The sequence below is a fragment of the Styela clava genome, chromosome 8 (genome assembly GCF_964204865.1).
Source record: "Styela clava chromosome 8, kaStyClav1.hap1.2, whole genome shotgun sequence".
NCBI classification, from domain to species: Eukaryota; Metazoa; Chordata; class Ascidiacea; order Stolidobranchia; family Styelidae; genus Styela; species Styela clava.
The window spans coordinates 9,075,885-9,103,363 of NC_135257.1; the positions used below are offsets into that span (position 1 = coordinate 9,075,885).

The 27,479-nt window shown below is 36.3% G+C and overlaps 2 protein-coding genes across 3 annotated transcripts; both read left to right on the forward strand.

The window, feature by feature from the left end:
* Positions 1 to 1,438: 1,438 nt before the first annotated feature.
* LOC120346145 (uncharacterized) lies at positions 1,439 to 4,203 on the forward strand. 2 transcript variants are annotated; one of them, XM_039415809.2, is made up of 4 exons: positions 1,439 to 1,582; positions 2,135 to 2,334; positions 3,038 to 3,175; positions 3,263 to 4,203. In XM_039415809.2, exons 1-4 carry the CDS (start codon positions 1,525 to 1,527, stop codon positions 3,302 to 3,304), a joined length of 438 nt encoding a protein of 145 aa, XP_039271743.2. In that variant the 5' UTR covers positions 1,439 to 1,524; the 3' UTR covers positions 3,305 to 4,203. The 2 variants fall into 2 exon arrangements, with proteins under 2 accessions (XP_039271743.2, XP_039271744.2); XM_039415810.2 differs by lacking the exon at positions 1,439 to 1,582 and adding an exon at positions 1,603 to 1,892.
* A 17,449-nt stretch (positions 4,204 to 21,652) lies between these two features.
* Positions 21,653 to 26,315, forward strand: LOC120345884 (solute carrier family 23 member 2-like). Its single transcript, XM_078115083.1, has 7 exons — positions 21,653 to 21,838; positions 22,345 to 22,511; positions 22,688 to 22,892; positions 23,722 to 23,903; positions 23,977 to 24,097; positions 24,560 to 24,703; positions 25,384 to 26,315. Exons 1-6 carry the CDS (start codon positions 21,680 to 21,682, stop codon positions 24,692 to 24,694), a joined length of 969 nt encoding a protein of 322 aa, XP_077971209.1. The 5' UTR covers positions 21,653 to 21,679; the 3' UTR covers positions 24,695 to 24,703; positions 25,384 to 26,315.
* Positions 26,316 to 27,479: the final 1,164 nt, after the last annotated feature.

The following is a 27,479-nucleotide window of genomic DNA, read 5'->3' on the forward strand; positions in this document are numbered from 1 at the left end:
TGCGTATTTTGAACATTTATAGTGACAAATTTTGTAAGGAATGATGCCATCATGATGCGTTATTCTCACCGCATACTATTTTCGCTTGGTAGGAAAAGGGGTTTCCGGTTTACCGAGAGTTGAAAACGCATACCGCATACATGTTCAATATAATATATGCGATGTATATTCGTGGTAAAGGCCGTCAAAACAATGAATTACCCAACTACGTCTCAGAAATTATTGTTTTGTAGGGATTGAATTTCTGAACTTCCGATATCTATTGTGTTCATAACTTTCGGTATTAACTCATTTTACTGCAGTCGTCGAAGTGTTTGTCAAACCGAGTCGCGGAATTTTGCGTACTTTCCAGTGAATATGAAAATTAACACCGGCATTGTTGTTCATAACTCTTTCAAGAAAATGCAATGTGCCATAAAAATCCCAACATTGCAAATAAGTTTCGATGTTTAGCTTAGTATATACATGTATTACATAAAAAGTTCAGCCATCGGTGTTTTCTTCCCACATTGTAAGTGTTAAAAAACATATTATGTCAATGACAAATTGAACACGCAAGACTTTTTCGGAAGAAATATACCTGAACTCGACGACTAAACTTGTTTTTGGTACTTATATGGCGATCGGAACAATGGCGATAATTCTTATTACTGAAACTCCATTCTCGGTTTTCTTCGGGGCATATCGTGGGTTATTTCCAGCAATTAGCACGGACGTGGTCTAATACCTAATACTAATTACCGCTCGGTTTGACAACAATGAACTAATCTAACCTAATTTCGCTTCATGAGTTCAATTTCTTCAGCAAACATTGAGATATAATTATCTCAAATGGAAAAGTCGAACAACGAAAAATACTTTAGTATAATGAAAACTAAATCTAATGTCATGAAAATTACAACCAGCAGATAAATCGTACATGTTCACAAGTTTGTCATTTTTGTCAAATTCACAGCATCATTACACAGTGTTGTGACATAAACATTTTTTGAACTCACTTGCCAAAAATAAAGTTTTTTTTCTATTCAAGCAAAATTGAAATTCTGCGGAACCTTGGTTGATAACCACTGCTCTGGAGAGTTTAGAATCTCACACATATGCTGTGACGATTTGTGGGTTGCTTGATAGTGAGTATTGGTAGATCGGATCAAAATCACGAGTCTGCAAACCCATGATAATGAATGTTAAGCAAACAATTATTTTGCAAATTTCCTATTAACTACTAAGACTTCTAGCTTCTTTTTAATATTTGGGTCATAATTTAATATAAATATCTTTGCGACGGCCATTTTGCATAGTTACCGGAATGACGCTCATACAACTTACTCATTACCGTGATTTATCCGCACAAATTTAACTTTAATCGAACAATTGCCAACAAATGACGTCACCGGCCTGAATGATAAAAAGCTATGAAATGATCATTTTCTCTCAGATATGAATCGCGTAACCGTGTGTTTGCGTACAAAGGTTTATTTTAGGATATCTTCATCTTTAAGTGAAGACTGGAATAAAGAGATCATAATGCGCCATCAACAAATCATACTTATATTTTTATTGCTGATTGCATCAGTGAGCCAAGGTAGTCATTTAATTCATTTTTGTTCAAGTAAAAGTCTTAGAATATCATCATCTCAGTTTTCAGCGACGTTTTCGTTGAAATGACGGTAAACGAATGATTAACACATACGGATGGTTAGTTTTTTCAAGAGATATTCAAACTGTTTGTTGAAATGCATTAGTGAGGTAGTCAAGGGATTTAATTGGCTTCGAAATTTATCCAAGATTTACGTTATTGAAATTACTATTAGAATGTAGCGATTGCTTCATAAGAAAAATTTGTTTGGAGATGATATATCACACCGTGCTGGAACGATCGACTGTTTTGCAAAGTACGGATTGTTCGTTTTGGAGTTCCAATTTGTTACAATTAATTTGAATTTCAATGAAATAGAATACGTGATTTTGTCAATATGTATTCAAATCCAGCAATATATATTCTAACCAGATTTGCTTAGACGCGGGAATATTCACATTAGTTCGTGTGATTATCGACAAAAAGTTACCAATATCATAGCTGCAAATGACGCAATATAATTATGTATGGCAATTAACGTATGTATATGTATTTCAGCATGTCATTTGAAATCAAGATGCAGAAAGAAACGATCATTCGGAAGACGGGGTTGGAATATACATGGGGGTTGTTTGGCTTCTAAATTCGGTCGAATGAATGTGTTGGGACTGGGAATGGAATTAAAAGACGTTTTTGAGAAATACAAACTGACAGACACTGTCATAAACACCCAGCTTGAATTATGTGTCTCTAAAAAGGTGAGAAATCACTCTTCAATAATCAACATTTAAATATATTTTACATAATTTTTAGATGCTAAATGAATTTTTGGAAAAATTTAATGAAAACCCTTTTCTGTATTGTATCTGATAAAATAATAGCTAACATCAGCACATAGAATGTTAACATTGGGGCACAACTTATTGGGATTATAAAACATTATATATTGATCTCATTTTTATATGTAAATTAATGAGTTACGTAGAAATACACATAAAAAGTTACGTATAAAGATCAGCATAATATCTAAGGTCGCAAGCATTTCAGGATCGCGTTGTTTATGTTGAATCGACATAAAAATTCCTAATTTGGGACAAGTAAATTTTCTAAAGTACGTATATAAATAATATGAAACGCAATAATTGTTTTTATATTATTAAACTAGTACACTGTAATAAATACACTGAAATAAAACCGAAATTAATATATCATATTATAATCTAAATATATTAGTTGATTAAACGTCAAAAATATGCAATTTATCTGATCTTTACACTTGGTAAGATAAGCTTTAAAATGCTGCTGTACTGTACATTATTTTTCCTAAATAAGGGAATGTATCTTTCACATCCATTCATTGTTTAGAAGTATTCGTATTTCTATACAATTTATGCGTAATGTACGTATTACAATCCAAAACTTTATTAATAAAATTAAAAAATGCTAACGCTTCATTTTTAGATAAATCCAATCAGTACTGGAAAAGTTTCGTTTGAAGGATTGAGCGGTCAGCATATGTTCCGATATTATTTTGTATATCTCTGGGCAAAAGACAGTCCAGAATGTCGGGATCATAGAGCTAGTTGCAATTTGATAAGAGTAAGTTGTGGATAATATATGAGTATTTACTTCAGCATAAATTTTGTGACAACATACATATTATGATATATATTTATTTTTCTTCAGGACTGTGTTATTCATCTTTTACGTGCAGTATTATATTCGTAACATATTCACCAGTCATGTGGACTCATACATTGGAGTATCTCTTTCGTACACGTTGTACATTGGTTATTCAGTTGTTCAAGGCTGTTCAGCCGTTTTTGCAAGTGAAGGTAAGACCAGCACACTGCAATCAAAAATAAATTCTGGAATTTAGTGACAAGCTAACAAAGAAAATACGATTGGTGTTCACCGGACAAAATAAAATATTGACAATTTAAAAATGGATTTATTGATTGGAAACATTCAATTATTAAACAATGTTTTGCAAAGGAAATCACACGAGATTGTCGTAGATATTTCTAATATTCGTTTATTCCGGACATATTGTTCACCAACGGGTAATTTAGCCAGACGATTGACTACCTACCTGTCTGTGTTTCTTATCTTCCTTGTAATTTTCAATGAATCGTATTCTTTTACTGAAAGCACTATGAATATTTATAAATTATTGCTATTTCCAAATTAGACGAAATCTGTGATATAGCAAAGTATATATATTACAGGAATTTGCCAAAACATAACCCTATATATTCACCGCTTATCGTGACACAATTTTCATTTGTATTCAAATAATTCTAAAAGTTATCGATCGATTTATCCAACATTATACACGGAATATGAAACCGATTCAAAGTAATATAATTATATGTTTACGATTAGGTTGTGTAAATACTGCCGTTTTGATTTTAGTATTGGTAAATCTACGTTGAAAACATGTTATTGATAAAAATCTTTTCAGGTTGTTCTGGAAATTAATATGTACCTTGTATTACGTAACAAGGAAACTTTTGAAATGCAAAATAAGTTAGTGAATCTTAAAGTAGATTATAAATCAACATGTCCACTGTTGCAAGACAATGAAATTTATTTCTATTTTGTTTTAATAGTTTTATTGAAATGCATATTTATTATTTTAATAACAAATAAATTGGCAAAAAATATATAAAAATTCGCATTTGAGATGTATAATATAAAAAACAGCTAATAGTAACAAGAATGTCGTAGAAAACGCCTGATATTGACTTGGCTTAAGTTTTAACATAAGTAATAACTGATGTATTGTGTTATTGCGGATCATGATCGAAAGATTATTTTTGGTGATACATTAGTTTGTATTCTGGCGAGGATTTGGTGATCAGATGGGTTCATTCTCAGACTTAATGATTCATTTGTAGAAATGAATTACAACAAATAACGAGTTTTGACGAATACGCTAATTTGTTTCTAATAACCAAATTAAGTACAATTACTACCCATTGGCGGTTCATGGCGGAAAATCTATTACGCAACCGTTTTCCTTTTGAATAATCGATGAATAATATCAAAGTCACACACTTCCATTATTTTACTTATTCTGGTTCCAAATTAACGCAAACAGGAGGCGCCCAAATTATATTTACTCCACTAGGTTGAGTTTTATTATCATAGAATTATCATATTATAATTTTAAAAGCTATGGCTGCCAATGTCAAATTTATATCATCAGAGAACAGCTGATTTCGACATTGTCGTAATTGGTTTTCTGTTTCCTTTAAAACATTTTCGATACTTAATCGATTGGAACAATTTATATCATAAAATCGTCAGTTCATTGTCACGTTTCAAGAAGACGGACGCAATCCCGAAGGATTGACGCATGTTAAATCGCCAGCCCTGCGTAATGAGGAAAATTAACGTGACAGTATCATCATAATCGTATCGATTCCAAATTCATTGCCATAAAATGTTCAAGTATATTATGCAAATGATTCTTAAGTAGTGGGCGTTAGTCTAGCACAGGGCTTCCCAACTTTTTTAAGTTGGCGACCTATTTTTATTGCCATTTTTTGTTCGACCAAGGCTTGATTAGAAACAAGCTCACACGCAGCGTAGTATCAACATTGTGCTTTTGGCCCAAAGTCATTACTTATCGATCTCGATCGGTAAATATGTTGATAGGTAATTGTCTGTTTGATTGCACTTTCGTATGTTACGCGATATCTCTCGAAAGCGAGGTTGAATCTGCTCCATTTTGCATGTGCATTCATCATATCTCGGACCAGAAGATTGACTTTGGATAAATTTTGTCGTATAATTAGCGAGTTATTGGTTAATTAGTGATGGGACACGCTGTGTCGCTATTGAGTCAGAGCGAAGGAATCGAAACCGCATATCGATAAGTCGTCAGTCTCCGATCGCTATCTAGTTTCCTGCTTTAATAAAAAAAATCAGAGTCATGTTTTCTCACTACAACTTTTCGAGCTTTCCCTTTTTTTCTTTCACTTTGTTACCTTTTCTTTTTAAAAAATTATTCATTTTGTGGCTTACAAACAATCAAACAAAGTTGGGGGATTAAAATGTATATTGACCCTGTTTAGCCAGTATTTAAAATGCAACTCATTGGACATACCAATTTACATAAAGCGGCGTCTTTGTTACCGTCCACACGAATTTAACAAATTAATAATCTGCCTAGTAGGTACATTTTCCAACATAGGGGCGTACTGGAATTATTAACGAGACACAACGCATAATTCTAATTGTTACGTAATGATAATGCCCCAATTTCCCGATCTAATCGAAAACTGTATGTAACATTTGGAAACACTGGTCTAGCATGTATACCATCCCAGCAGGGTTTTCGAATGTAATTTTATCTAATAATACGGGCAACATATGGCTCCAGTAAATCTTTTCAAATAGAGACGAGGTTTACTGATAAAGTCACGGCTAGCGTAATCACATAGCATTTCAATACTATTTTTAAGATTGTCACGAAGGTTGAGAAAATATTTTGATAATGCGGGTACTTATTATTAGTAATGCCATGTACGTACATATGATTCGTTCATCAGACGTGCCAAATTACCGCCCAAGTCACGCCATCTTATCCAGAGTTAGATCATTCACAAATCAAATAATTTCAATTTGTGAATGAAACGCACGTGTTCATATCAGATGAAATATTCGATTTATACTGATATAATATATAGTTAAACATTCATTTGGGAGTCGTTTATCTGCAAATTGCTCTAGATTTGGTTTCCCACCTTGTGACGGTGCGTTGCAATGCGGAATAATTCAAATGAATTCGAATTTAGGAATATATTGCTCTCAAAATCACTAAGGGTCAGTGGTTCTCAACCGCCGGTCCGCGTCAACCTTCCTGCCGGTCCGCCAAATATATTCCGATATACATTAGATCTCAATTGCAAAATGCAAGGCACTGATGGCCTGCTCATTTATTTTGTAATTTTAACTCCAATTGGTGCGTAAACCGAACTTGGCCAGAGATACTGCGCCTATCCCAAGCCCTGAATGGCTGGATGTTTCTTTGAGTCTAATACTAAAGAGAACATCAGTCCAGTTGAGTATTCCTGCGATACCACGTTGATGTCGAAGTATGAAGACTTGCTATTGTCACAGTTTTGGATATCGCTTAAAAAGAATATCATGAGTTCAGTGACAAAGCTATTAAAATGACTGCTGATTTTTCGTACAATTTACTTTTACTAGAAAACTTTGAAGATTCACCGGTCCGCAAAATTTGTTTTAAAATTTTACCGGTCCGCATGCCAAGCAAAAAAGATTGAGACCACTAAATGAGGTGAAGTTAGTAGTCCTTGAAAGATGGGTATGCATGCCAATTGCTTGCTAATGCCAGAACGTTTCCGGCAATAAGACGTTGTAAATATCGCAGCATACATTTCGAAATGGCAAAATTTGAATCGATACAGACACAAATATTAAGGTGCTCCCGAAGTATTCGTACCAGGATGGCGCACAACCTGAACATAGTATGTGTACCAGGTTGGGGTTGTTCAGGTTGTGCATCATCTTGGTGCGAATACTTCTGGAGCGAACTCGAACATCTATCAAGAACATTGGCTCATATTACCAATCTAAGAAAATATGTTTCAATATTATTTCCTAAAATCACAGAGTCTGATTCGAAGCTAATGAGGTCGTCTAGTAAAAATGTAAGAGAGGACACGCATGATGAAGCCACACATTTAAAAAATGAATTATTCTGCTTAAAACACATAGGTGTGAAAGTTTTAACTTGTATTTCCGCATTTGACAATAATTACCCACGATAAGAATATTTAAAGCATTGTCAAGTATTTGAACACAGTACAATACATGCCCAAATGTATTGTTGCAAAATGTTTACTATTGCAATCACGAATTTCCCATATCACAGAGCCTATCTGATACAAATACTTGAGAACTTCTACCTTCGTGCAATAAAATATCACGGAATTTATGTTCATGTTGATATATCATGACAATGATGAAAAGACAAAATATATACAAAATCTTTGAGCAGATATCACCTCATTTAGTCTGGCAATTCTCCTACGCACAAAACAAGGGCCTGAGTTCGATATCGTAACTTGAATAGAGCATCACAAGACAGTACAATGTATTGGGCTTTTACTTCTATTTATGTTGAAACATTATTAAGGTTAGAATAGTCCATCATATAATAGAAAGGCTATAATGTGTTTCTTACATCAATGTAGATCAGGAATAGTGAATATAATTTAAAAGCCAATGATAGTATTAAAAAATTCTCTTCCAGTTTAAAAACAAAAAGACGAAGACGAGCCAAAGTACAAGAAGAAATCGACTGTCAGTTTTGGATCAAGCCTCATTTGCATATATACAATGTATTGTTTAAAATATTAACTGAATGCGATTTAGCTATTCAGACATTAAAAAAGAATGGAAAGTTCCTTATTATGTCACACAAAAATGTAATAACATAATATTCGGCCTCTGGTTAAATATGTGTTAGAATCTTCAAATATTTTTTAACAAATCACAGAAAACTGAGAGTTTCTGTAAGCTGTTAGAATTTCAATCATGTAATTAAACCCCATTTCATGCTTCCAAATACACCTCTGCTATGCTTTTTGTACAATGCCAAAAATGTAATATATTAAACTTCAGATGGTATTTAAGTGGCAATATATATTAGTCATTCAATTTCATATATTTTATATATCTTAGAATCATGAAACTCTAGCAATTATCAAAAAGGTGTAATATTGGAAATGACTGTAGAAAATGAAAGCAATAGAACATCGACTTTACAAGTCGTGCAAAGCACTGAAAGTCAAGAAAGGACCGAAAATGAAGACATTTTATACACACCGCCAATCGGAGTAACAGCCCTTGTCAGCCCAAGGTAATTCATTACAAATATCATTTGTCTATATCGAAAATATTGGCATGATGTAAACTAGTCATAAACACATTTTTCGTGTTATTTCATCATTGAACAATATTCGGGCGGTGTAAAAATAACAAAAGAGGCATGTGTCAAGGTGTAAAAGCAAGTAAAAACACAAAAACAGATATTCTCGTAATTTAAATCAAAAATCTATCATCTTAGCACAGTAGAGATCGGCCGAAGTATTGAAAATTTGCTTAATTCTATTTGTCTTTCTTCCTATTACTGATCTCCAACACCTTTGTTGCTTGTACGACAATGACTTTTTGTTACATCAGGAGCTAAATTGTTAAATAATATTATGTTCATTTGTGAAGCGCATAAGGGTCAATCAATGGATCTCAGTACAAACAATATCTAGTTAAACCAATGTGATCGTCAAATTTGACGACGGTTTCTGGCTGCTAACGGTTGCGTAACGGCAAAACTACAGCGGCGTCTGTATAGTCACTCAAAGTAGTGGAAAGAAACAAGCTATCAATCATGGTGTACATCGCCTGCAACTCGTTTCCGTATTGTGGCCAAAAACAAGAGAAAAATATCAAAAAGCATGAGCCAAAATAGTTCAACCGCTACCTATGGCATCGTATGACAAGGAGATGAGCTCGCATTGATGCAACACAATTCGTGTCCATTACACGGGTTTGTCGAATCCCTGACTCGACCCATCTTTAAATAGCTATGGTGCTCATTTAACAATTTGAATATCTTCAAGCATTTTCTACGGACTATCGGAGCATTGATTACATTTCTTTTGATGCTGTTTGAATTATTATGCATTGATGATAGTCTAGAGTAGACAAGGGGTGGGCAACCTTTTAAGGCTCGCGTGCCGAAATCGGCTAAATTTAAAAACAAAATTTTTCCGCGTGCCAACCAAAATTAAAACAATGCTTTGCTACTTTCAAAGCAAAAATACACAGTAATAAACCTTTTAAACATGTATAAACAGATGCACTATTCGAGAAAATATCAATCCGACAACTGGATTTGATTACTTTTCTTATTCTATATCAGTGAGACTTTTGCTGCTGCATTACCGATGATAGAGATTTTACATTGAGTTTATATTTTGTAACGATACACGAAATACACGAACTACTGGTTTCATCTTTGAGGCTACTCCTGTTATGAGACTTAATAAAGTTCATAACTGAGAACAGAGATTCACAAGCATATGTAGATGAAACGTGGGGAGTAATGCGGTTGCAAACTTTTTTTACGAACTATATTACGTAACAATATAGCCAAATGAATGTGTGTTTTTCTCGACAAAATTCGTTGAGAGCTCACCCAGTTGTTACGCCATAATAAATTTCTTTGTAGCCATATGTCATGAAAAGACAAAAAGAGAAGAAATAAAGAATTGTTGACAAACAATAATGAATAAACGAACACTCAGTTTACACCAAGTTTGGCACGCGTGCCAGGGGTTGCCCACCCCTGGTCTAGACTCTAGACTGGGTCTAGAGAACGAGATTTGTCGAAAAAAAAAAAAAAAATTGTTAGCGGGAGTAGTCACAATACACAGTCGGGGTGAGGATAGTGATCATCTAATATAAATGTTATCAGGAAATCTTAATTTTGAGAGGGGATTTTCTGACATTTGTGATATCCAATATTATCACCAATAGCAATAGCAGGCAAGTTGCTGTGTCATATCTTGACTATAACTGACGTAATACCAAGCGGTATAAATGTCAGGCACACGCAGCAAAAATGAATTTGATGTCTGGATAAAGTACTCATACTTGCAACATATATTATACAGCGATTGATATAGACTCAAAACAATTCAAATCCACGCTGACAGAAAAACAGCCAGACAGACAGAAAAATTTTGGCACCGCAAATTTTGCAATGGTAAAGTTTAGGAAGAATTTTACAAGGGTCAAAGGTCGGGGAAAAGTCCATAAATCGCCTTATTCGGTCACAATCACGTCGCTTCTACTCGACGGCATCCGGAATCATGAGGGTTTTGTGCGTTTGTTCGGAGCGTGTCAAGTCGCGCCTACTAGTCCAAAAAAGGGGGGGGGAGACTGGTTCGACCAGCTTTTGTAATTTTGCGCGTTATTTGTCAGTTTTCAGTTGTGTTTCAAAAAAAATAATTGTGAATCAAATATCTTAATTGTCAATATGTCTCCAAAGGAGCATTCATTTAGTTGCTGTGATCAAAAATGAGTCTCGCAAAAACAAAATGAATTTATTCACCTCAAAAACAATGCTTTGCTACTTTTGAAGCAAAAAATACACAATACACGTACATACAGTTATACTATTCGGGAAAATATCAGTCGGACAAATAGATTTGGTTTCTTCCTCTTTTCATATCAGTCAGACTTCTTCTGCTGCATCACCGATGATAGAAGTTTTACATCGGATTTAGACTTTGTAACTTTCAGAGAAATACACGAACTACTGGTTTCATCTTTCAGGTTATCCCGATTACGAGACTTAATAAAGTTCATAACTGAGAACAGAGTTTCACAAGCATAATATGTAGATGAGAACATGGAAAGTAGTGCAGTTGCTTTTCGGGAATGGCAACCCAAGCACGCAATAGTTCGTCTTCTGCAACTCTCTCTTGTATTCCCTTCTCTCATCGCATTTTTTCAATATTTTCCGACTCAACTTTAAGGTCAATGAATTTTTGCTGCCAAATTGATCTACTCTGAAATTCAATCAACTGCATTTAAAATTATTCCAGGTATATTCATAAAAAGATTTGTAGGTTTAATTTTTCCATTTTTATATTGTCCTGGAACCACATGAGCTTTGCGGTCCCTTCAAGTTTCTGAATTTTGAAAAGCTTGTGAGGAACTGCTCAACAACTAACTTGATAATCTTTATGAATAACACTTGACAGCTTCGAAGATCTGTCCTGTCATCATTTTGGAGATCATTAATATACCTCTTGAGGTTTAAAAAGTATTTGAGATTTTTATTTATCCGCAATATCTTTCTTAAAAACTGATAGTTTATTTTCAAAAGCCTTTATGTATCCAAACGTAGCATCAAGTGCCCATTTCCTGTAGTTTAATATTCAGTTCATTCAGATGTTCACAAAAATTTGCAAAGAACATCACTTTTAAAACCCACTGTAATCATACAAATCTTGGTAAAAAATGTGGTGGTCATTTATAGGAAAAATTTTAATTCGGAAAAGTATTCAACAAATCGTTTTAAAACCGAACTCCGGCTAAGCCATCGAACTTTGTTGTACATTTTCAATTCTATATACACAAATTCTACCTATTTCAGTAAAATCTCAAATTGTCTTTTATATATATAATGCCCGAGCAGAAATGTAGTTCACTACTTCTGTAACTGTTTGCATCACTTCCTGAAGTTCTTTCATGTCGGCTTTTGCACATAATGCCTATTCATGTATGATACAATGAAAACCCATAACTGGATGACCAACTTCTTTTGTGAACAAACTTACAAAACCCGCATGCTCACCAATCATTCTGGGGGCGATAACATGTCAATTTGACAAGAAGAAAATTCATTTATAGCAAGCAGCCTTACATATTTCGCCTCCAGTAGAACGCTCAGGTAGTGTCAGAAGAGCAATCAGCTCTTCACGTATTTCAACTCCTCTTACGAAATTGGGTTTACGATTAAATTTTCTGCTTCCGCAATTCGTTCGTAGACGGTTTACGGCATGTGTGGATTCACGGGTGACTTGTAGTAAGTGTGGTTACGCAAACAATACTCTTCCTCATGTGCTGAATCATTGTTGCCCAGTCATGAATATCATCAAGGAGCGTGCAGGAAGAAATCTTGGCTCACCTACCTCCAGCCAGGTTTTCTAGATGCGATGTCGACGTAGTTTGTCGGGAGCACACCGCTAGAACAGCTGAGATGCTGCGGCCCGATTTGATTTACGAGGAAATCGGATCGTGGTACTTGATATGGTGTGCCCATTCAAAAACGGTGAGGCCGCTATAGATGACGCGGCCCGTCGGAAGCATACAAAGTACGAGGAGTTATGTCGCTCCATTGCTCTTGCATCTGGCAAATCGGTGGAGTTCAACGCATTTGTGGTTGGTTCTCTCGGCAGTTATGCCGTTGGAAATCAGACTGCTCTTCGTGCTTTGGGTGTGACCGGGGGTGCGGCTACGGCAGTCTTCCCTAACTGCGTTAGGAACTCCATCCGAGGTTCCTATCGCGTCTGGAAGGCTTGGTGCGGACTTTCTGACAATGTCGGCTAATCTGACTTCACCCTCTTTTCCGACACTGCATTTTTCTCTGTTTTATCATCTTTCTTTTGTATTGGTGTGTTTGCGAGCTTGCGTGTGTTTTGTAGTTAAATTAGCCATATTCGCCCAGTTGATTCCCATTAGTGGTTTCTTTAGGTAGTTTGAGCTGTTTGCTCATTTAATTAAGTTTAATGATATCGCCGCCCGGATTAGTTTATTGTATTTCACTCTTTCCCAACCACTTGCCTCCACAAATTCACGCTCGGCGATGGGCTTGGGTCCACTTAGATGCCATATATATATACCGTATATATATTGGTGTATACTGCTTGCCTATGGTATCCCACATTTAATCTGCAGTTATTACAACACCTTTTCACGGGGTTTTATTAGTTTGATCGTCTTCATTTGAAACTGATATTTCATTAAATTTTTCCACTTTTATTGATTCCGAATTTCACCCAGGTTGATAGGAAAGGCGAGCGATAATTATAATTCAGTTATATTTTTCCATGTTTAGAACCCATCGCCGAGTTTGCCAGCCCCTCACTACAATTTTATATTTGGTATTTCTGCATATGATTTTCTTTTCTATATTTCTTTGAGGGGCTGGCTCAGTTAGATAAACCGTATATACTCTTTCTTTATATTGACTTGTTTTTCTTTACATGTTCAGTTTAATTTTTTGTTCAGGTTAAATTCTTATTTGTATTTATTTTAAAAATACCGTTTTTTGCCCCCCCTGCGCGGGGGAGGCCAGGGTTACTGGCAAATGTACCACTGTTAATTTAAATAGAAGTGCATAAAATTCAAAGAACCCAATAAATGTGGGAACTAATTGAAATACCAAGATTGCTGATTATGAAAATTTGCCAATGATAAATTCGGAATCAGTTTCCGGTTAAAATATATTGTTCACGATTTAATTGTAAAATCGTATATTCGATGTCATCGAACAAGTGCACGCTGTTTTTCTTTATGATATCTCAAAGTAGTATTTGCACATCGAGCACAGGAAATTTGTCACATAAATGACATTTGATGACGGAATCGGGTTGTACTGATATTTTTCCATATGTTCGAAGCACGCTCCATATCTCTTGTAGCAGAGCGATCACGAAACTTTATCGATTCGTGAATAATTTTGACCGATACCGGTATATATTCACGCGAAATTGCGACGTAACAAGCTAAAATTATAAATTGTTACGTCAAACGTCACACTGCGGTTAACCGGTTAATTATACCCGGTTGACAGTTAAAGTATTTTTCCTGAAATTCCCAGCCCTAGGATATATATATTAGGCTTGCACGTAATTTACGGATTTACGGAATTACGTAATTATTTTGAGTTACGGAAGGGAAGTTACGAATTCCGTAAAGTCGTAATTATTGCATTGAAACGAGCTTTCTTCAAAGCAGTCAATTTCGTCGATTGCGAAAAATGAAGCTCAACAAGTAGAAGTTAGAGTTCCGGTATTCGCAGCCGTTTTTCTCTCTCTTGTTACGTAGGTGAAGGAGGGCATGACGCGTTGCCATTCACTAACCTATTATCAACTTCTCTGGCATGGCCAATGTAAATTATTAACGTAGTTAAGGGGGAAGAACTGAGTAGGGCCGTTTGACGCCAACACACCTGGTTTTAACTTCTCCCGTAACTTAACCGTAGATAAGGGATAGAATTGCGTTGAGACCGATTGACGCCAACACACCTGGTTTAAACTTCTCCCGTAACTTAACCGTAGATAAGGGATAGAATTGCGTTGAGACCGTTTGACGCCAACACACCTGGTTTTAACTTCTCCCGTAACTTAACTGTAGATAAGGGATAGAATTGCGTTGAGATCGCTTGACGCCAACACACCTGGTTTTAACTTCTCCCGTAACTTAACCGTAGATAAGGGATAGAATTGCGTTAAGACCGATTGACGCCAACACACCTGGTTTCAACTTCTCTCGCATCTTATCTAGCATGGCCATGGCCAATGTACATAATAACCGTAGATAGGGGGAAGAATTGTGTTAAGACCGATGGACGCTAACACGCCCGGTTTCAACTTCTTCGGGTGAAATGACTAATGAACGCAGGAGATCAATCTTTCAAACATGGTCTATCAAACATTTGTATCCATTTTACTTTTATTTATTATTTACTTGTTCCAGTTTTCCGTTACTTATGGTATATATGTTCCGTTTCTATTTCATTTTATAGTCACGCGTTTAAATAGTGGGAATTCCCCACCAAGTGTGGATTAGCAATGCTTAACCATTCTTTAATGTTAATATCAACACTTGATATATGTACATGGAATATCATACTGTTTTTGGCTGTTTTATTTCAGACTTGGGGTATAAACAAGAAAATATCCATAACCGTTCAACACGACGATTTTGTGAGATTTAACGAAGAGCTTTCGCGACGAATTGGAACCAAATAAGCCAAAAGAGCGATTGATCACTCGCGCCAATACCTCGCCGTGATAATTAATGTCGCGCTTATCAAATAGCAATATGACGACAAAAGAGAGATTGCGTAATGAACTAACGCAACTTCGTCTTCTCGGCATCGGTAAAGCGATTGAGACGGCAGAGAAACAGCAAAACGACGGATTCCTCGCGGACCGCAAAAAAATTTAACTGCTATCATATATAATCAAATATGAGCCAGTGTGTTTATTCTGTGCGAGATCCATTTTCTATTACAAAATCTTGATGTTCTGTTAACGGTTTTATCGTTATATATCAGTCCGGACTTGGCCTTGCGCATGATGTTTTTCACAATTCCTCTCAATATTTCGGCCATATATGATTAACTGTCTTACCAAATGCGGCAACTTATTTTGATTTATCGTCTACTTGAATACCACCGGCACTCGACCAAACTTGTGTCAATCTTGGCCGATAGGATCGCCGACTTGAGTTAGCAAATAAATGTCGTGAGTGTAAAATAAATGTCACAAAATGCATTGTTTTGCGATATAACTTTTGTATTTTCGGAGAAGGCATATCATATAAGTTCGATATTTAAATTATACTCAAATAAATAATATTTAATCTAAATTTATCGCAAATAATGTTTTAAACATTCAGTCCGCGAAATGATTAAATGTAAAATGAAGCATGGTAATCGGAATATCGTCAATAAGTCGACATCAATAATTATTATTATAAAATGCTAACAAGGCAGTAATGTCGGATAATGCAGAAGAAGATGCAAAAACAAGTCTTCGTCGCGAGGAAATCGCAAGTATAATCAAATGAGTGAATACGCTCGTCGTTGGTTAATAAATTAGAAACCCTTAATTTTTATTCAGTACTAAGGTGGTTTTAAAAAACTATCGTTTCCATAAATAACCGTATACCAGTGTCGGTAATGATAAAATAAAATTGATCGCATAAAAATGGGACGGTTAATTTGCGAAGGTGATAAAGGAAAACCAAAGCTAACACAAAAGATAAAAATCAGAATAAAATTAATTTGAATTCACTCCTTGATATTTGTCTTTAACATCTGCCGATGGCGTGTAGTACTGCCAAGAATATGAAAACCCAACTTCAATGTCCCATTCGGAAAAGAAGTGGATTTAATTGGTTGTTATGATAGGTTTAAATGCGTGGAAAAATATCGCAATTACGGGGTCATTACGTAATTGATTTTGACGTAATTACGGAATTGATTTTTGTCAATTACGTGCAAGCCTAATATATATATATATATATATATGTCATGGAAGGATGAAAATTTGTCAGAAATAAAACAGGCTGTGTGGAAGTCATCACTGTAGGTGTAATTGACATCGTATCTGTTACCTTCTCCAGATGAACTATTGGAAATAGTGAATTAGTAACACGGGAGGAATTTTAATATATACCTGTTTTTTTTTCTTTTTTTGTTTTCTGATATTTTGGGTTACAAACACAAGGTTGGGTTATGTACAAAATTATTGCAAACGCGATTTTATTTATCTTAAACTAACATGATGTGATTAGAAATGTGTATAGACGCATAGGACGAGACCGAAGTTTGATTGCTATAAATAATTTTTAAAATTACTTAGCGTTGACTTATAATTTACGGCTAGAATAATGAGATGGCGCAGTAGGAAGAATATAGCAATAACTCATATTCATCTTCGAGCACAATTGCTTTATTTGGGCTTTGTATCTTGTATTTACACCTCTGATCTTGTGGGAAAAGTTTACTTGCACTACGCCAGTTTATTTGTATTTCCCTTAAATTATTACATGTAACACTCTAATCAACTCGCTCATGCGTGTAACCTTTTTTTCCGTCGCGCTCTTCGAGCGCGTTATGCTACTCCTAATCACTCCTTGTTAAGTTGTTGTAAGAGTCTGTTGTTGCTGTTTGGTTAAAGTAAGACCTGTTTCGGCGCGCACTCACCTCCAACAGCAGACAACTGGTATCAAAACCCCGCTCCAGGAGGTCTAGTTTGGGGAGGCCCTCCCGCCGCGTTATCGCATAGGGCCTCTTCATCAGCCTTATAGCAGATTATTTGAGAGTTTGGAAATATAAGGAAAAGGTTAAAAATGTCTAAAGCAAAGTTTGGATTATCAAGGAAGCATGGCATACTCTGCTGCTGCCTCCTCAACCACTCGGACTACCACAAGACCAACGACCTTATACCTGAGGACTGAACAGGACATGGACTTTTCAAAGATGATGGGATCGGGTTGTACTGATATTTTTCAGCAATGGAAGATCCGGAGTCAAGCGTGAGAGATGACTTCTTGCGTGAAACGGATGGAAACATCCGAGTGCACAACACCAACATAAAAGTGTCTTTGCCCACCAAGGCGCCAATCCGGATATCCGTCCGAAGCAGTGGCGCAACCAGGCCGTTTTCAACGGGGGGGTCCGACCGGAATTTACACAGTGCAACCACGACGTAAGTCGCAACGCCACTAGGTGTCGCCCCGCTGACCACGATAAATTGCTCATGGTTAAAAGGGAAACGCCATCGATTAAATCCCAGCCTTTCGCTTACCTTGCACTCGTTCATTAACGGCGCTTCGCTATGTCTTGCACCTCGTGGGTAGCAAAACGCCGTTCATTACATTCCAGCGAATTGCTAACGAAAAGCTGTTAATTATTTTCAACGTTTTTCTCGCTTTGCGCCTCGTGGATAGTGAAACACGGCTTGAATAAATTCCAGTGCTTCCCTCGTGCCGCGCTTTGCTCGTTGGGTGAATTCGTCAAGACTAAAAACAAAATGCACTTCTTGCGAATGGACCTTTTCCCGACCCTAAGCCCGGAAAAATTCTAAACTAAACTGAAGCTCACCGGAAGACATAATGACAATTAAAATAATTGATTTACAACAAATTTTTGGAAACACAACTAAAAACTGACTAATTTAATGCAAGGATGTCCAAATCGAATTTAAATTCAAATATCGCAAACTTCAAATACTGTTTTTTCGTGTTTATAATAATCCCAAATATGGCGCACATATCCTAGGCGTCGTCGTCCATGTGTGGTTCGGCAATATATTACAGCTGACATGAAAGAATTTCAATAAACGCCGACTTGAAGAACTTATAAGACTTCGAGGACGTTTTTGATTGAAAATATTTTCTTATCGGGTATTTTAACTTAGTCGAGATGGTTTAGGCGTCCTCGGCAAATTGTGTCTTAATTAGTTGTTTTCATCCTCAGTTTCGATAGTGACCGAACATAACAGGAAATTTTTTCATTTCTTCCAATTTAGCGCGTATAAAATAGCTCTTAAATAGTATTTAATATCTATCGCGGATTTCGTCGGCATCCGGCATTGATAACAACATCAGTTCAGTTAAAGTTAACGGTATTCATTTACAAACAAAAATACATAACAGCCGACATAAATATTCAAATCAGCGCAGAATTCAATAATAAAACACGTTTTATGGTCTTAATATGCACATAGAAAGAAGAAAGGACAGAGAAATAACGACTAAAAACTAAGAACGGTATGGTATGTTTGTGTACTTTTGTTTACCATCGTCTTCATAATCAAATTAGTTAAACCCGATTCCCAAATTTCCGTCCGCCAATAATGGAGAATGAAGATGGAAAAACGTGTTTTACTTTTTGAGTCAGCGTTGATTTAAATTTTTCATGTTATGTGGTATAATTTTTTGATTATAAACCAATACCTCCAACTTAAAATGAACGATATTGTTATCAACGACGTCAGGACTCGGGATAACGATAAAATCTCCGATAAAAACCAAATAATATTTAGAAGCTATTTTATAGATTGCAAGAAATTAAAAAATTTCCCGTTAAGTTCGATAACTATCGAAACTGAGGATGAAAACAATTAATTAGGACAATTTTAAGTTTATTGCCGAGACGCACAATATATCTTGACTAAATTGAAATATACGATAACAAATGTAAAAAATTTTCAACCAAAAACGTCCTCGACGTCTTATAAGCACTTCAAGTCAGAGTTTATTGAAAACCTTTCACGACGACTGTTAGTTATTGCCGTGCCACACATGGCTGCTTTCGATTGCGATAAAAAATGAAATAATTGTGGAATGTTTTTAAATCAGAACGTGGACGGGGGCGGTAGGATGTTTTCGGCCTTTCATATGTAGAAAATCTTAGGTTATTCGAAGCAATTACGTTACATTGCTTCAAGATGATGAAGCACGAGAGTATTCGTCACAAGAGAGAGAGAGAGATAGCATTATGCTATTGTCGCTTTCAATTCGCATCGACAGCGCGCGATTACTACTTTTTTGAGATAACATATCTCATTTTCGAATACAAACATATACGCGGGGTTGGCGATTATTACGTAACTATCAGCAAAAAGGTATGATTGAAGTCGGGCGGTGTTAAATTACGTCGAGGTGATAAAGCACTGGAAAAAAGTAGTTTTCACCGGATTGTTATGACCGTGGAACGACGTTGTTTTAACGTAGAACAATAATAAAAAAAAAAACGAAATTCAAACGGGAGACACGACCCCCGTAACCCCCCCGCTGGTTGCGCCACTGGTCCGAAGTATACCGCCCGGAACAACATTTGCCACAGCCTCCGCCATAGTGAACCATCTTGGCTGCGGAAAAATCAGAAGTGCAGTCAGGAACTACCAAAGGGCCCTGATGTGTATAGGCCCTAGAGGCTACCCCTCTTTCCTAATGGAAGATTTCGACAAGGATCGGCTGCCAGACTATGTCACTATAGAGGCCGTACGTTGCAAGACCTTCCTGCCAAAGGAATTGTATGTCCCCACATTGGCAGGTGCCTACAGACCGGCTATGGCTTTGCTAAGTAAATTGAATTTGGACATAACCGACACGGACCTGGGAAACATGGATTACACAAACAAACAAAAAACGCGAATCCACTTTATCATCTGGATCATCACTTTTCACAATTCACACCCTAGAGGAGAAATCCGCTGGGGATTGGGGAAGGGGAAAGAGGGAGTAAAACAATGAAAGCAACAACATTCCAGAGCAATCTTTGAAGAAGAAAGAAATCTCCAAAGAAATCACTGGGTAAAAGAAAAAAGGATGAGTTAAACTTTACTTTGTCTTTTACGATATAACTGTAATCCAACAATATTTTGACCTATCATACCCAACTGCCACAAACGGTAGCCCAAAATTTTACACCCATTATTGGAACCATGGATGCCATCAAATTTATTTCTTTGAATGAAAATGGCGTTCAAGCACATTTGAATGAACTGAAAAGTTTCATTCAATCTGAAGATCCTAATTTACTCTGTGTGCAGCAAGCACACAAGGTAGACAAACAATATCTGTCACACTGGGCCAATATTTTGGGCTACAACATATTTTTCAATACGCTAGATAAAACAGATAAGTACCACGCCCATTTTTGGCAGGGTACTATAATCCTGGTGAAAATGGAAAATATGATAGTTCCGAGTACATACACTGTCCATATGGAAAACAGATGCGATAGTGGGGAAATTCGAATAGTCGGTCAAATTCGAAATCAATTCGTATGGGGAATTGCGGCAGGATCCATTAATATACGTTTATACTGGCGTTCTTTGTTCCCTCATCCCGAATACAACACACAAGTCCTTAGTGACAATTAATATTAAATGTAAACAACAACAGTCTCTTAAAACATCTTTATAAGGAATGCAGGCCCGCGGTGTATAGTAATTCGGGCAGCGCCGCTTCACTGAAGTATAGCGTCAAAACGATGATTTTGACGATGGATTGAGTTTATAATCCACGCTCGAGGAGTTGATTAAATTTATTCATAACAGAATTTATTGTGAGACCTGTGTAGATTAGAGATTATATATACTATTACAATTTAGTGAACAGCTACTCGTTTAACGAGCCTGCAATTTAATTATAATTAGACAAATGTCAACACGCAGAAAAGTTGATGTTCAGTGCAGAGGGTTCAATGTCGCAGAAAGTATTCGAATAGAGCTTCTTGAAATGCAATGCAATGAGGACATAACATCCATGTTCGTTTCGAGAGATGTATCAATGCTTGATTTTTATAAATAGTATCTTCTTGAAAGAAATCTATGTCCAAATTTGACAAACCATGCGAAAAAATTCACATCGATGTTTGGAAGTAGGCCTACATATGCGTGCGAACAATTATTTTCGACAACGAACTTTGCAAAGAATAATTTGAGAATTCGGATGAGTGGTGCCCATTTATAAAATGTTCTAATCTTGGATTCATCCAGTGTGACGCCACGTTGAAGCACAATGTCCAAATGCTCGTTGGCTAATTCCAGGTAGAAAAAATGTAGTTTTAAGTGCCGGTTAATCGAGATTTATGCTAAATACTTCATCCGAGCCCGACTAACAGACAGACAAGCGAGGAGATAAAAAAAATAATATTATGATACGATTGCTGCATGTAAGGCGACGCTGAAGGACTAAACAATAATAGTAAAATATTTATGTTCTAGCTTATAGATAAAGTATAAAATGGTGAACGAAATATGCATATCTAGTATTGAGGTTACTTCTAACGGCGATAATATCGATACGAACAGAAGAAGAAAAGATAAAAAAGCCGAGGATGATGTCTTATACGGAGTTAACGAAAACCCACCCATTGGGTTGACCTTTCTTATGGGAATTCAGGTGAGAAAGGTTGTTTATTGGACTTAATACGAGCACACGAGTGCCCAGATAATAATTCAGTGTCAATGTTACATATCTGAAGTAATATCATTATTATTGAAAACAAAAACGAGCCTGCTTGGTAAATTGACGATGCGACTGAAAACGGGAACGACTCCGTAAAATCTGTTACTTTCAAGTTTTTTTTTTCCATCTATTATAATAATTATTGTTGGAAATTCAGGGGGCCCATTTTCACTCAAGTTTTGCCGATTCAAAATGGCGCTGCTAAGACAATTCCCAGCTGATCGATTGCTTCCATCTTGTTTTGAGCGAATTTTATTTTATCATTTTTAAACATTTATTTCGGATGGTCCCCATTTTTTTCAAATCAATCGTATTGGCTGAACCATTCAATTCGGGGACAACTCTGCTTCAATGTAAATGCCATTTTAACTTTTTTTTTGGCCCAAAAAGTTAGTAACAAATCAGGAATACATAATATGCAGTATTGTTTTACATTTCAGCACTTTCTTCTCTCCATAGATGGTGCCGTTGGTATTCCGTTGATGTTATTTGGAGTTTTGTGTTTTGATGACAGTCCACAAACCGAAATATCAAAAACAAAAATTATAGGAGCATTCTTTTTCTTGGCGGGAGTCGTGTCGTTTGTCCAGACGACATTTGGTGTAAGGTGTGTATTTTATTATTCTTTATAGTGGGTGGATATTTTAAAATACATCCAACTCCCACCAGTAGCGATAAAAATGTACAAGCATTTGTTAACGTATAAAACAGCATTGCATTGCATTCAACTAATTAATAATTGAAAATATTCCATAATTTATTTCACACATTCATCTATTTCAGATTGCCCATAGGTCAGATTGCCTCGTTATCTCATTTTGTTTCTCTCACTGCGTTAATGAGAGGTGAGAAATGGAAATGTCCTTTGCGTATTAAAAACCTTACTGATGTCAATTTTACTTGGTCTTCGAACGTCTCTTACCTGTATCAAGATAATGACGGTAGATTTCTTGGAAGCGATGAAGTTTGGCAGACAAGAATAAGAGAGGTAAACGATAGTCTACATGCATCGAAACTACTTATTTTTATATATCAAAACACGAATCGCTAACACTCATATTAAGAGCACGGGTCGCATTCTCGGTTGCGGTCGGGTAATTGATTTAAAATGTCCATTTTTTTTTTCAATCCAGCGATGAATTTGGAAAATCATTAAACCGAAATTCCGCTCATCGACCTATGCCCTATACAAACGAAAGCTTGTAACGGATACATACTACCATCATTTTCGTACTTCAGGGCACGCAAATCATGCACTTAGGGATCTCCTGCTCTCCTCCCTGGTCTAATGCTTTGAAGGAACAATTGATTCATTCTTTTGAAATCAGTGTGCTTCATTTAGCGAACGTGATAGGGTGATGAATTGATTCTTGCGGATTGCATAAGTACGATCAAATCTCTTTCAGAAAAAATGACGCCTACCACCTTTCGTTCAATGACGCTGTGCATCGAGTCACATCCCAATTGTGTGTGTCCGGCCACCAAAAATTTTTGCTCTATATTTATGTTATGAGTTTTTGCCAGACTAGAGTAAGCGTCCAGATGTTAAAATATATATTTCAGTACACCCCACTTGAACCAGAAAGCCTCGCTCGTCGAAGAGTGTCGTAACGACACCATTTCTTGAGACAGGCAGATTCGTTTTGCCCTCAAGCGACTGATTTATACCAGATATGAATGTAAGTAACACAGAAAGATAGATCTTTCCTCAACGAATCCGGCGATACCAAAATCGACAAAAAGTGAATTAGGCAAATTTTTATTAATATGACGAAATTCATCATCGTTTTAAATGCAAACTGTATTTAAAAATATAGGCACAAGGAGCGATTATCATTGTCGCCATTGCTCAAATTTCGATCGGGGCTTCGGGAGCGATTGGAATTGCCATTCGATTTATTGGACCATTGACCATTGGGTCGTACCTTTTTCTTGTGTCGTTTTCCCTGGCTGATGTGGCTGTCAAATTCTGTAGCATTTATTGGGGAATTCCAATGTGGTGAGTGTTTTGTTTAATAATTATTCGAAAATTATTTAAAAATTTGCAATAAAACTGGTACATATATTTTCAGCTATATATTGATCGTTATCGTATTCCAATACTTGTCCAAAGTAAATGTGCCGTTGCCTATCTGCAGCACGAGAAAGAAGAAATTTTCATCAACAAAGAAACCTTTGTTTGCGATGTTTCCGGTAATATTGTATAAATACGTATATTTCGTATTCACTCCAAAAAGTCATGTTGAACACTCTCTGTATTTATTGCATTGTGCGCCTTAATCAGTGAAGTATTTCCAAGGAAGTAGTTTAATTAAGATTTGCTATTGGATAGGATAGAGTTTACATATTTATCCCGGGAAGAAAGAAGACGATTAAACCATATGGCGAACCACGGCCTCTCGTCCGGTTACCAATCTATGTCGGGGTATGAGACTAGTTAGTTATTAGTTTTCGGAGGCACGGGCTTGATGGTGGAGGAAGCCGTAACCGAACAGCGTTTACGTGAACCACCCTACTACAAATATTTAGAAATGTTGCGAACTCTGATAGGTTGAAACCCAATCACTTCGAAGAATTATATTGCCTATTACACAAATATATATATATATATATATAAAATTTTACCTAGTTTGTAAATGATTCGTTTTTTTACAGTTTCTGATTGCTCTACTTTCCGGATGGCTTTTGAGTTACATTCTGACAATAACCAATGTGTTACCGCAAGATAAATCAATGAAAGCCTTCAGAGCGAGAACAGATATATCTCCCAAGTCCCAATGTTATTTCTAACAGCCCATGGTGAGATGAAAATAAATTTAACGATATAAGTAAAGTTAATGGCCTATAGCCTTATTTCATAATATTTAAAACGTGAATTGTTGAACATGCTATATTACCTGGAACATGCTTGTCGGTCGGATTGACTACTTAATCTATCTAACTCGAACATTTATTTACGCTGTTGTCCCTACAAGAATTGTTCAATTCCTTTCTTTCTATTACGCAATCATCCGTTTTCATTTGGTTTCCACAAAAATCGGAAATGATGAAACGATCTACGACGGGTAGGGAAATAACTTTCGATTTAACCTTCTTCTATCGTCGCCTGTTTTTTGGATAACACAATGCCTGGTGGGTGTTTTGTAAAGTATTCACCGAAGAAATTTTTTTTAGATCCATTTTTGGAACTAGAATAATTTGATAATATTTTCTCAAGTGTTGAGCGAGAATACTTAACATCGTTGGCACAATCTGGTTCACGAAATTGCTGGTCGCTTACAGCGTCTATCATCGAACTCATATTGGTCTCAGATGTAAAAAAAAGTGGGTAACTGACTTCCATAACTTAAAATGGTAAGAAAAAAATCAATGAGGGTTTGCTATTTAGTTTTGCCGTCGTATAGCCTGCGATAAATATAAAATCCTGAAATCTCTACCCGTTCAAAGTAATACGAGTTAACTTTTTTATTCACTAATAGGATCAAAAGAGAGTCGTGGACTCCTGAGATGGCAACACGGTGATGTGACGGAAAACGGAAAAGAAGGAGACGAATCTATATATGATCTTCCGTTTAAAACTGACTGTGGTTGGACAAGATTCATTCCATTTTGTCCCAACTTTGGTAAAAAACGATCAGAAAAAGAGGATGAAGACAATTCCAAAATTTAAACCGATTAAGAGAAATACCGGAGATAGAGTTCTGCTAAATTGCATACTCACCAAATTGCGACAAGTTTTTCAGACACGATACGAACAGTAAAATAGTTATAATGTTTGGATTCCCAACTGTAGATAATTAATTAATCATGTAAAATTTTTTGATCGGATTGGTACAGATGTGCATTGTAAACGGTCGTTCTGGTATAAAGCCATGGCGCGCAATTGCATTTGACAATTTTCATGCATTTTGTTTCAATGCGATAGGATGTTGGAGGACGATGCGCTGGTGTACTTGTATTGATGCACAAAAGTTCTTTTACAATTCGTCGCGCGCGAAAGATATAGAGTTGATAAAATGGAAAAAGGGAGGGATACTTGACGCTTCCTATACAATTACCTTTGTGTATTATAAGCAGTACGGAGTATTGTATTGTACAGAAAACTTGCCCTCGCTGGAAATGATAACCTTCACAAAGTTTTAATCAATGGTTTTCAATCGGGGTTAGTACAGTGTAGTGAGGGATTCTTGAAGATTTCTTTCGAGTGAGAGTCTATTAATATATATGTGTATATTGCCTAAATGTAATAAAATCCCTATTAGGTTTGTCACTATAATCAAACTTTCTACGCTTCAAAGGTCCTTTTGTTTAGTCATTACGAATATATTATATAGTTTATATAATTCAGACAACAAAATACAATCAAACTATAGCAAGAGGGCTCGTCGAGCTCCTGGATTGTTTTACTGGGGTTTCGCTCCACAAAAAAGGTTGAAAATCACTGATCAAAATCTATGAAATATAGTCCCAAATTACTCGTAGATTGGACTGGAGTTGAGTTGTAAGTCAAAGACTCCGAATATCATCATCTCATTTTTCAGCGACGTTCGTTGAAATGACGGTAAACGAATGATTAACACAAACGGATGGTTGGTTGGTTTTTTCAAGAGATATTTAAACTGTTTGAAAACGTATTAGTGAGGTAGTCAAGTGATTTAATTGGCTTCGAAATTTATCTAAAATTTACGTTATTGAAATTGCTATTAGAATGTAGCGATTGCTTCATAAGAAAAGTTGGTGCATGTTCACTAAACAACGTGGATGCATAATAACACGGCAGTATGAATCAATAATCAATACCAAAAATAATACGTTCCTTCGGGACGTCGGCCAGAACAATTAAAGATAAACTATATACAGTAATACTTTCCCTTTGAACGTCGCCCAGAAAAACTAAGATACGATTTCCTAAGTTAATAAGCCACATGATGACCAATATAAATACTCGTACTAATTAAGACTAGCCCGCATATTGAAACGGGATTCAAGTCCCATTCTGTTAATAGGTGCCAAACCACACGAGGAGATTAGTCGGAAAGATTTCTGTATGGGGCGTCCTATCGAGTATGCGAGACTGTATAGATACAGAGGACTTGCACGGACAGGGGCGTAGCCTGTCGGACCCCCCCCCCCCCTTTTGGGAGGTGAAAAAAGTGACTTGCAACATGAACAATAAGCGCAGAAATCTTAATGGCTCCGTAGCCGAGCTGCTATGAACAAACTAATAAACATCGAAGCTAAATTTGGCTTTATTTGCATTATATAACATGGTAGTACAGTGCGAAAAGAATTGCAGGAAAGAAATGATACAATGTGAACCAAAAATAATTCGCGATTTTACAAGGTCCAAGAATGAGGTATATTTACAATATAACCTTTAAACGCCGAGCTTTCCTCCGCATAAATGCCAGAATAACTTTTTCTGTTGGAACTTCAATTTCCCGATTCCCGATCAGAAGCCGGGCTAAACCATTCAGCCGGGTTTCCATAGTGGTGTTCCGCAAATATGTTCTCAAACCACGTAGCTGTGAAAACGATCTTTCGGCAGATGCAGTTGTGACCGGAAGTGTGGAAA